This window comes from Drosophila albomicans, chromosome X, assembly GCF_009650485.2.
Source record: "Drosophila albomicans strain 15112-1751.03 chromosome X, ASM965048v2, whole genome shotgun sequence".
Classification (NCBI taxonomy): Eukaryota; Metazoa; Arthropoda; class Insecta; order Diptera; family Drosophilidae; genus Drosophila; species Drosophila albomicans.
Window position 1 is genome coordinate 929815 of NC_047627.2, and position 12481 is coordinate 942295.

At 38.0% G+C, this 12481-nt stretch overlaps 1 protein-coding gene across 2 annotated transcripts; it reads right to left on the reverse strand.

Moving 5' to 3' along the window:
• Positions 1-6541: 6541 nt before the first annotated feature.
• Positions 6542-12164, reverse strand: LOC117577640 (uncharacterized). 2 transcript variants are annotated; one of them, XM_052004231.1, is made up of 5 exons: positions 9704-9739; positions 9312-9478; positions 8242-8512; positions 6916-8175; positions 6542-6846 (listed from the first exon to the last, which is right to left on the reverse strand). In XM_052004231.1, exons 2-5 carry the CDS (start codon positions 9474-9476, stop codon positions 6719-6721), a joined length of 1824 nt encoding a protein of 607 aa, XP_051860191.1. In that variant the 5' UTR covers positions 9477-9478; positions 9704-9739; the 3' UTR covers positions 6542-6718. The 2 variants fall into 2 exon arrangements, with proteins under 2 accessions (XP_051860191.1, XP_034118400.1); XM_034262509.2 differs by lacking the exon at positions 9704-9739 and adding an exon at positions 12041-12164 and having other exon boundaries at positions 6543-6846.
• Positions 12165-12481: the final 317 nt, after the last annotated feature.

The following is a 12481-nucleotide window of genomic DNA, read 5'->3' on the forward strand; positions in this document are numbered from 1 at the left end:
GAGGACTCACCATATCGGGCAAAGGTGCAGCAGCTACGTGCTTGGGCTCCCTTTGTCGGGACATTGATGACGATCTTCAGGCATAAGATTACCGAAGATAAGTGGATAAAACTGAGTACTACTAAATTGCTAAATTCATTATTTCATATAATTTACAGTTATATCATCACACGGAGTTGATCGTGATTGATGAAGATGCTAATCTTCCACAACAGGCTTTGCGTTGCCAGCCAACCAAAAACCAGAGTGCGTGTTGCACGTTGTGCGCAGTTAGAGGAAATGCTCAAGGAGTCTGAACAAGCCAACAGCCAGCCAATGGCTGAGCTGCAAGAAAAGTCGGTGTGCAGTGTCAGTAACACCCTAGGCATGCCACCAACTCGACCGGACGAGGATTAGCTGCTTGTGATCAACGAGTGCAAGCTGGAACACAGGGAATATATGCTAAGCTCTTCACAGGAACGCGCTACGATTCCGTCTGCAGAGGCAGAGCCAATAAATTCAATTAAAACATCTCTAAAATTTAAGTAAAAGTAATATAAAAAAAAAGAATTCCCGCTGCCGGCTGTTTTCATATTTTTCCCGCAATCACACTTCAAGAAAATCCAAATCGAATGGAATTATGGCCGGGGTATATAACTTCAATTCGTCAACATGAATCTGATTTACTTTTATGCGCTGAAATCTCTCACAAAGTGATGAGAACGGATACTTTGTATCACATTTTGTCGAAAAACATTCGAGAACATGATTCACATTCGTGAAGTGATAGGCATGATTGTTTTAACAGACTACAATAATAAAACATATCGAGTAGATGATGTCGCTTTTGAATCATCCCCGATGTCTAAATTCAGTAACAAAGATGGATAAATATCTTATGTGGAATATTATAAGAAACGCTAACTATTTCAGCTGCTAAATTCAATTTAAAAGTAAACTAAAAAAAAAGCTGCTTAAATTTGGTCAAAAAGCCAGAATTCCCGCTGCCCGCTGTTTTCCTGTAATCACACTTCAAAAAAATCCAAACCTGACGGGAAAAAGCGGAAATGACACCACTGTCAAAGAGGCAGTACTGAATTTCCTGCTCGATTTGCGAACCGACTACTAATCGTATGTTTTCTCATTGCTCAGCTGGAATTGGACGACGGACAAGCGGTCGCGGCGCCATGTCGCATTGAGAGTGATACTGTCCAGCTCCCGTCCAGAACCACTTGAGAATTGCAACAGGCGAAAAAATAAAATTCACTGTTTACGTTTTTAATTTATGTAAATAAACCTGCAATTATGCCATACAAATTTGTGATTGGAGAACGAAATATTGCATACTTTTAAGCTTTTTTTTTTTAAGAACATTAAAAATAAGAAGGCTACAGTCACTAACCATACAATACATAGATGCGTCACTTCATACAACCAAAAGGCATCATTAAAAACAGTATTATTGCCGCCCCCATGATACAATTATACAAGGTAGTCCCGTCGTCAAAAAGCTGTCCATAATCGACACAGTACATAAGTGCGAGTGAAACGACTGCGCCTAGTGAGTGCGAAAGAATCGACAGTAGAGCTTTGTGATTAACCCTTCAATGGCGCATAGGGTTTAATTGTTCCACTATATTAAAAACAGTTGAAATGTTTTTTATAATTTAATTTTTAATAGTTTGGAATTGGATAGTAATCGTTGTTTTTGTTTTTGATTACCAATTATGGTGCCATGGACGGCACCATGATACAATTATACAAGGTAGTGCCGTCGTACGTTTTTTCGTTCGGCTACAGAGTGTAATCGACCAGTGCGCTCGTGCTTGTTGAAGCGAAAGGTTGTATGCGGACGATTTTTTCCCTAAATATTAACCCTTGTGCAAGACAAAAATGTCAGATTGCAATTATATTATATATAAATATGAACTTTATGATAGAATTAAGAACCTGAACTAAATAATTGGTAATCAAAAACAAAAACAACGATTACTATCCAATTCCAAACTATTAAAAATTAAATTATAAAAAACATTTCAACTGTTTTTAATATAGTGGAACAATTAAACCCTATGCGCCATTGAAGGGTTAATCACAAAGCTCTACTGTCGATTCTTTCGCACTCACTAGGCGCAGTCGTTTCACTCGCACTTATGTACTGTGTCGATTATGGACAGCTTTTTGACGACGGGACTACCTTGTATAATTGTATCATGGACGGCACTACCTTGTATAATTGTATCATGGCCGCCCCAGTCGGGCCGTGCGCTGCGATTCGAACACCGAGCCTCTTCGGCTCATTCGAAAATTCGAAGTTCTAACGCAGCGCGCAGCGTTGAGTTCAGTCGCAGATCAAATGCGGAGCGATGAGCACGGGCTCATTTCGTTGCGCTCTGCTTTCGTTTCTATGTATGCGTGTATGTATCTACATGCGCGCCTATGTCAGTATGTGTATGCATGTGAAGTTTTGCAACGTGCAGTTGCCTCACTGACAAGCAGCTAGCGCACGTCAATTTTGTTTTGCCGCGACGAAAGTCTCGAAGAAGAGGACAACAACAATTGCTCGCGTTCTATATGTTTGCAGTTAAATGGCACTTGCACAAGGACCGCGTTGGCTCTGCTGGTGGTATGCAAGCTCAGCATGTTGTGGGTCCGGGTTCAACTCCCGATCGAGAACATATGCATAATTTGTTTTTTATTTTAATGCGATTTAACTTTTTTCATTCCCTTTCAAGTTTACTGATAGAAGTAAAATATAATAACGCATTGATTTTTGATGATTTACAATTTTGTAATTTTAAATAATAAAATAAAGCCGTAATTCCTTTTTGCAAACACTTTTTAAAACTCTATTTAACAAAGTTTGAACTTTAAAATTTTATTTTTTACATTTTAAGATAACAATAACATTTCAGAAAATTAGAGAAAATATAAATAATACAATTATTATTATTAAAAGCTTAATCTTTTTTTAAAAGATAAAAACATTTTTGTAATTTATTTTTAATTTGAAAATTAAAATTAGAAAATTTTCTAATAAATTAAAATTAAAACTGGTAAAACATTTAAATATAAGTATTAAAAACATAGTGTTACAAATATAATAAATATTTTATTGTAATTATGTTTTTAATATTTTTCTGTAATTGTATTGTATTGTATAAATTGTATTATTACCTGCTTTACAAAAAAGTATTTAATTAAAAAAAAGATTGAACTTATTTTGTTTACTTCTCTTAGATGTTATTGTTATCTGAATAATGTAAAAAATCAAATCATGAATACTATAGTTTATATTGTATACACCGAAATTCGCAGCTGTAGCTTGAAAATTACGCTTGTTATTCGAATTTATTGATTTGCGGGGGCGGAAGTGGGCGTGGTAAAAATTTGAAACAAACTTGATCTCCGTGCAAACATAACAAATGCTGTCTATCTCTTATAGTCTCTGAGATCTAGGTGTTCATACGGACAGACGGACAGACACACAGACGGACATGGCTAGATCGTCTCGGCTGTTGATGCTGATCAAGAATATATATACTTTATAGGGTCGGAGATGCCTCCTTCTACCTGTTACATACATTTTCTGCCGGCACAAAGTTATAATACCCTTCTACCCTATGGATAGCGGGTATAAAAAAAGAAGTCATGGATAATAATTTCGTAAAAAATGTAAATAATTAATCAAATTGTGTGTGTTTATACTAATATTTTGTAATTTTTTAAAAGCTTTTGGAAAAGATTTTGAAAATGAAGTTATCATAAGTTAGTAATAACTTCAACTGTATGTTGCAGTGTTATTAATTCTTAATCCGTCAATAGTTGTCTTTTTCTGCATTTTTCCGCACAATTGGCGCAACACCGATTTATGCTCTGTAGGAAATAGTGAGAAGGGCCGTCTGAAGCAATGTTTTGTGAATAACTTCCATATTTTTGCAGTGCACATCCGGGCTAGGATTTATATTATGTCTGCCAAGAATGGCTCAATTGCTCAAAATATTAAATTTTTTCAAAATTTTGAGGGCGGAAATTTTTAATGGGCGTGTCTAATTCTGAAAGGTAAGTACATATTGGTGTACAAATTTTATAATACTAACTCCACAGGTGTCCGTAGTATTCAATTTTTTTCAGATTTTTGTGGGCGGTAATGCCACGCCTACTTTTATATGATACATTCCTTGGGAATATAGTAACATAATACCAAAAACTGCAGTAAAAAATCTCTTATGGTTTACTCGTAATATTAAATGCCAGATAAAATGGAAAATGCCCCATAATGCAGTGGTGTTACCCCTGATTACCTTTATTTGTGAGATACTAAAAGTATGCAATAAGCGCGTGTATCTTAAGTTGACACTTCAAAAATAATTGTAATTTAACTGATCTTAAAAATATGCAACAGTACATGTTATTTATTTATTCGACCACTGGGCTGAAGCAAAATAATATTCGCAGCAAAAAGAGCGTTATATGGACTTTGCTTAAATACTTTCTTATACACTTACATAAATTATTAATTTAAATATACTAACTCAAAAGATTTTAAGATAACCTTTTTACGGCAATTTCCAAATATGCAATGTCTTGGCCAAGACATAGTTGAAGCTTACTTTCTTGTTATCTCATTTTAAAATTAACGCTTTGCAAAATTGATCCCATTTTACGCACCTGAAGAATCGTTTCGTACGATAAGTGGAAGTACTTGAATTTCTTCACTTTGACATTCAGAGCACTAGACAGAAATCACATTGTGTCAACACCCGCTAGGGACATCACAATGTTTTGTTTTAATTAGACAGTCGGATTCCCCAAGTCCGTGCCAGTTCTGAATTGATTGTTAATTGATAATCGTTACAATTTAAAAGAACTGGTTGCCCAACTAGTATTCTTAAAAATTTTATCAAAAAAATTCCACAATTGGCTACTTAACTAAATTATCCGGGGAACAAGAAACTACCATAAATGATAGAAACTCTATTTACCCAGAACGAGCACATAAACCATATTATTGTTTCCCAATCAACCCCGACTATCTCAATCTGCAGAGCCAATCCTTATCCCGAAGTTACGGATCTAATTTGTCGACTTTCCTTACCTACATTATTCTATCGACTAGAGACTCTTCACCTTGGAGACCAGCTGCGGATATTGGTACGGTCTGTTGAGAAGGTTGCGTGTCCCCACCATAAATTTTCAATGTCCGGATACTCAACAGTTTACGGAATTAGAACCGTATTCCCTTTCGTTCAAAATTATTAAAGTTTTTTAATTATGACAAAATATTAATTTTAGTTACTTTCCTTTATTTGAAAATTTTCAGCTTTCGCCTTGAACTTAGGACCACTGTTCACACGAAACCCTTCTCTACTTCAGTCCTCCAAGGTTTCATTCGATTATTTGCTACTACCACCAAGATCTGTACCAATGACGGCTCCAGGCAGGCTTACGCCAAACACTTCTAAGCACACCATTGTACCTTCCTACTCACTAAAGTTTCAAAATTTATATTACATGTAATATAAATCATCTACTTTAGCGGTAATGTATAGGTATACAACTTAAGCGCCATCCATTTTAAGGGCTAGTTGCTTCGGCAGGTGAGTTGTTACACACTCCTTAGCGGATTTCGACTTCCATGATCACCGTCCTGCTGTTTTAAGCAACCAACACCTTTCATGGTTTCTGAATGAGTTGTTAATTTGGGAACCGTACCATTACGTTCGGTTCATCCCACAGCGTCAGTTCTGCTTACCAAAAGTGGCCCACTGGGCACATTACATCATAAGCTTAAACTTCATATCAAGAAAGTTAAGGTTCTTACCCATTTAAAGTTTGGGAATAGGTTAAGATCGTTTCGAACCGAAGGCCTCTAATCATTCGCTTTACCAGATAAGATTAATTTATACAACAGTTAAATGCACCAGCTATCCTGAGGGAATCTTCGGAAGGAACCAGCTACTAGATGGTTCGATTGGTCTTTCGCCCCTATACTCAATTCTGACTATCGATTTGCACGTAAGAACTGTTTCGGGTCACGGCATATATGCTCAAGGTACGTTTCAGTTAGAGGCACAAATAATATAAATATTATTATACAAACCTACATATATAGAACGCCCCGGGATTGCGTTAATTAACTATAAATAGTTAAAAAACTAACCCCATTAATAGTCAAGTTAATTACGCTATTAGGTTTATATCCCAATAACTTACACATATGTTAGACTCCTTGGTCCGTGTTTCAAGACGGGTCCCTAAGGTATCCTGAATCTTTCGCATTGTTATTCATTCAAGTGCTTATAATAAACACAAACAGTTGAGGTTAAAAAATATGTGCCCAATCTTAAGATTGTTCTTGCTAAACTATAATTTGCGTATTGCTTAATTGAATTGTTCAATTACTTTCGTGATTTATCTCCGCAATTACGACATCCAAAAATGAAAATAAACTAGCTCTGTGAAGGAATTAAGAACAATTAATTTTAACCTTTACTCAAACCCAAACCTAAACATCATATTTTTGAATTTTTAGTGAAAAAAATACGTTTAATCAATAAACCCCGCCTGTATATATATATTCTTCGTTAGTGCTTAAAAAAAAACTTGTGAATGGAACGTGGCTTATGTACTTGTACTTCATGGCTATATGTACATTATGTGTGTATATTAATTATTTTACGTAACTTAGGTCTACAAAAAAAAAGATGATAGAGCTGAAATTCTAGGGATCACAAAATCAGCTGACCATTTTGCGCCTGCGACGATGCAAGAGCGCTTCCAGAGCCCACGCGCCAGCTGCCATAAATGTCATGGCATCCAGACAATGCAACGCCACCGAATAATTGTAGCAATCTCTCACAAGACCTGCAGGAAGAGTGTACTCTAAATTAGAATCTTTTTGTGGGAATGGCAACTGAAAGGAACAATACTCACCTACAAAGGGGCCACCCAGGAGTGTGAACAGCCCTGAGATGAGCAGCTGGAGGCCAGAGGCGCCAGGAAGACGGTTCAATGGCACATAGCCGGGTATGATAAGAGGCCAGAAAATGGTGCGCACTCCCTTGCAGAGACCGATCCACACAAAGCAACTAAGAATGACGCCATACGATCTTGTGCTGGCAACAATGGTGCGTCCGATGGCGATGCCCACGACGCCGATCAGAAAGAACACTCGATTGTCCCAGGGTATTTTCTCGGTGAGAAATGGCACAAGGAAACGCATAATGATGTCCATGCCGGCCATCAGGGACATGGCCACCGTAATCTGGGATGTGTCGAAGCCAAAGTCCGTGAGAATGAAGGGCGTCAAAATGGAGAAATTCAGTTCACCAAAATTTATGATCGTTAAGCCGGCGACCAAATTCACAAACGTGATGTCACGCAGCAAATCCAGATCGAAGAACGTGATCACCTTCTGGAAGAAACTCATTTGATCAGCTTGATCAGTTTGTTCCACATTGTTATTGGGCTCCGATTCTGGTTCTGGCTCCGCTTGAAGGCGAGCATAGAGTGCTCGCTGCTCAGAGCAAGTGCAGCATAGCTTCGACTCAAGGTTGGACTCATCGCGTTCTCGTCGAAAGTTATTCGGTCGCAGAAAGTCCTCTTCCTCTGGCTGCTGATCCTCGCTAATCGGCGAATGCAGGCGCTGCGTCAACTCCAGATCCTTCGAGCTGGAGATGGTGCGAAAGCGTAGACGTCCCGAGCTCAGCGACAACTTGGAGCCATACCAGCCATCGTTGGCTCGCGACAACATCGGTGTGCCCGGCTCAATGATCTCGTAGCCCGGCCGCTGAGCATCGTCGTCCTGGCAGAGATATTGGCTGGAGAAGATGCCGCCTGGTTCCCGCTTACGCTGCAGTGTACAATGTGGACACAACACCTCCGGTTGCTGCTCCAGCATCATCAGCGTTGCATCTGTCGTTGCTGTACCTTTTGGGGCAACTCCTGATGTGTGATATCGCACAGGTTGGTATATCAGAGCACTGACAAAGGCGTGCAATGAGATGGCGGCAAAGAGCAGCACCGTGCCCTGTACATCGTAGACACTTATCAGAAAGGTGACCAGATACGGCAGAAAGATGGGACCCAGACCTGTGATGGTCCACGAGAAGCCTGCGGCACGTCGTCGCTTCTGCTGGAAATACGTGTTGATGGCCAAAGATGAGGCCGACACGCTGATGCCCATGCCGAACCCTTTGAGTAATACAAGTCATTAAAGCTAATATTTAGTCAGAGTGCAGCATTCAAAGTGCAGCTCACCGTAGAGTCCCGCATAGGCGAAGATGTAGCCGGCAAAGGTCTCGCAGAAGGCGGTCAGCGTGATGCCGGTGAAGCAGAGCAGCGCTCCGACCATGGCCACCTGGCGAAAGGTGAAGCGTCGAAACATGGGGCCATTTAGGAGACCCGTGCACGCCGAGACAGCGGGATTCGTGTTGATAATCGCCGTAACCTGGGAGCTGCTCATGCCCAGGTAATTGAGACGTTCTCGGAACATGAAACCAAATTGTTGCAGGCAAGGATACAGTGAAAGCTGTCGACGTACATAGTAAACAAACGAGAAAGCAATTAAGAAAGCAGTATGGTAATAATGTAAAAATATACACAAAGTTATTTATTTATTTAAAGGTTAGCTATAGTTAAAATTAATACTAACGCTATTAATAAAGCAATGGCAGCGAAGGCCACACAAAGTTATAATACCCTTTTACTCCATAGGTAACAGCTATTAAAATAAGTCTGAAAGCAGTGCGGTGTTATCGTCAAAATATATCGGAAACAAAATTAAAATATACCGGTAGCTATATTTAGTATATCGATGTATTACTACATTCTAAATATACCATAGAGTTCAAAATAGGTAGACACAAATATACTGAAAAAATACTAAAATATACCGAAAGATATTTTTCATATATCAACATGACTCTACTCTTTTTACTCTATGGTTAGCGGTATAAAAGTAAGTTACAAAACAGTGTTCTCGTTAAAATATACCGAAATAAAACTAAAATATACTGTTAGCTTTATTTCGTATATCGACATATTACTACGTTCAAAATGTATCATAGAGTTCAAAATATGTGAACACGAATATACCGAAAAAATCTTCAAATATACCAATCGATTTGTAAATATCGGTATAAATACGTAAGGTTATAAATCCCTTTTATCAAATAGGTAGCAGGTATAAAAAAGTAACACAGCTGAATGGTATTATCATTAATAACTTACAAAATAACTTTCCACAAACCCTTCTATAGATAGCGGGTATAAACACACATATTGAAAAAGACAGCACAAAAAAGGTAAAGTGGTTAACATTCACCTACATTGGATACGCCGGCGGCAACGCACACCAGCCACGCCCATCCGCCATCGGGTGCCACAAAGTCGACGCCCAAATCGCTTTTATCCTTGCGATTGTAGTAGCCACATGTTCGTTTAGGCAACGGTTGTGTTGTATCCTCATAAACCTTCTTCTCCGTCGGCACCATAACTGCAAGAGGAAAATAAACAGTTTAGAAAATTGTCGTACTGATGATTCGTAACTGTATGCTGGCTCGATGCTTGTCGTCAATTGTTAGCTACAGCGATGTCAGTTTGTGTGAATGATTTACAACCCTGCCATTGGAAATTGGCAATCGCAAGTTAACGATCACTTGTCAATACACAAAGCTGATGCACCGCCTATGAAAAGTGAAACTAGAAACGAGAAGAGAACCTGTGCTGACCAGACCCAACAACGAACTGTTTGGCATCTAGATTTTCGACTCATTTGTTGCTGTTCTGTCACGCAACCTGAGTCGAAGAGCCGGGTTCATGGCTGGGGCGTTTGGCAACCACATCTCAAATCTCTCTTCTTTCGCTTATCAGCATCGTCATATGACTAGACTCCAATTCACAAAGTTAGTGCGCAAAAATTCGATGCCAAAAATTTAATTTCGTGTGTGAATCATTGCAGGTACAATGGCTATACAGTATATTAATATACTATATATTACATATGTTATTTGCTGAAGAAACATGCTAAAGGTCAATATATACAGCGATATGTGGGCCTGGCTTTAACGACAGCTGTCTCCGATCAACGCTGATCGGAGACAGCAAACAGCAGCCTTATTGTATCTGTCTATAGTGTTCAGATCTGATCAATGATTTACTTGTCTACACCACAATTTAATGCGATCTATTGCCTCTCAGTTATCGCTCTAGAAGACATGCGGCTTTATAGTGGAATAAATTAGACATGCGATTCTACGAGTGAATGTTATGAGTAAACTTTATTCAAATTATTTTGCAATTGAATATTAATAGAATCAGTTGCGGAAAATTTATTATTTTACAAGTTATAGTATAGAGAGAGCTGTATTAAAATTAAAAGTTTTCTACGAATTATTATCGATGTGTAGAGATTATAAACTTACTTAGATGAGTGAATATTTCGAATTTCTTGAACGAGAAAGTTCTTAAGTTCACCCTCTTCAACGATGGGAAAAGTTTTCGGTGATATTGAAAGGAAATTTACCAAAACAAATGTGTTTTCGTTTAAAATTTCTTAGTATGAATGAAATCAATAGCTGCAGTCATTTATTGATCTTATCTTTATCTGTTAGTTATGTAGTTACCCTCCATAAAAATTAATATTGCTGGCGATTATAGAACATGAACCATATTGTGCCTATTCATACAACACACTTGACTTGGAGGCAAACAATTTATAGAGATAGTGAGATAACGAGCATTGTTACTTGTGTGAGTGGAAACTATTGATCAGCTATCAGTGATAACATTGATAAGATTATGTAGGGGAGGGCTTTAAACCGTTTTTTCACATCATCATAGGTCCTTTTGTGTGAATTTCACAAATCTCAATCCTCATTTCGATCTGCTTGACAACAAAGATTGGTCATTTGTCATACGCCAAGCATTGAAATTCATAAGTTTTATTAGCGAAGTATTTTCGGGTTCAATGTATAACAAGTAAGAAAGCTGTAGTCGAGTATTCTCGACTGTGAGATGCCCGGTATCCATTTGCAAAACAATAGCAAAACAATTAATATATCTTTAGCTATAATTTGCATATTAATATACTAATACATTCAAAATATACCAAAGAGTACAAAATATACCAAATTGTCAATCAAAGCTAAGCTAAAAGTCGACTACAGCATCTGTATTTTCTACATGTAATATTTAAAATTATGCTTTTTTTTCGATTTCGATAGTCGGGCGGAAGTGGGCGTGGGCACAGCTGAGTGCAATAAATAAATTATAGCCTTTGAGTTCCAGTATTTCATACGGTCGGACGTGTTTCAACTGATCAAGCATAACATATATATGGGTAATTCTCTGGCGAAAAATGTCGCGTGTGACATTATTTACAGTGAATCAAAAAACATAAACTAAAACAATTTGAAAAATAAGTAAAAGGTATTGATATTGCTGTGCATTAGCTTTATATTTAGAGCAAAGATTGATTTTAGAAACATTTTTTGTTTTACGATAAAATATATAAATTTGTTCCTTTGTTTTTCTTACGAATTCGATTATTTTTGCAATCATCTTAAAATAGAATTTAATAATTAATTCCTAGCGCTAAATAAACTGCTAATCAAGAGAAATAAGATTAATCTCTATTCAAAATAAAAAAATGTTTTGATATGGAATCTAGTAAGTGGTATAGTGTAGTGATATAGAATTATCCATAGGAGAAGGAGGAAGGAGACATTTCCAATCCCATTAAGTAGATCGGAAATGTCTCCTCTGTGTGTTCCATATACGTTTCCCATAGGCACAACGTTATAATACCCTTTTACTTTGTGGGTAGCGGGTATAATAATGGAGCCGACTCTGATAGTGGCCAGGTGAGCGGCGTGGCTGATCTCATAGAGATTGCCGTGGTGGCGCCCGCACGAGTGTCACGAGTGATAAGAACGTGTGAACGGGTGTAGCGATGTGTGGACGGACATAGAGAGGTAGTTTGGTGTCATGTAATCGTTAATCATAGACCAGACATACCGTATATACATATGTACATATATATTGTGTATGTACTTACTATTGCAGTATATCGATGTGATATGTGGGGGCTCTTGAATCGGTTTTGCCTCGTTCTTGTCGTTGGCACATGCGAAACTTGGCACCTGATCTCTTTGATGGCTAATAAAAAGTCGCCTTTGCCTTTACAACAAGTTTATTTTTACTTTTGTGCGCACTCGCACACACACACACACACACATGCACGCACACACTAATTGCACATGTCACATCTTTCAGTTGCACTTTTCGTGGCACTCAAAATCAAGTTGAAGGTCGCCACGCACTGAACACCGGATGATCCGATGACAAACAAACAAACAAAAAATAATACAAATTCTTGGACGATTTCGTTTTCGTTTTCAATTGCAATTTCTTTTCCGTTTCTTTTTCTCTTTTAATAGTGATGTGTCCTAATTGGCGACTCGACGCCCTTAGCTGCTCAAGCAAACTGAAATACCGA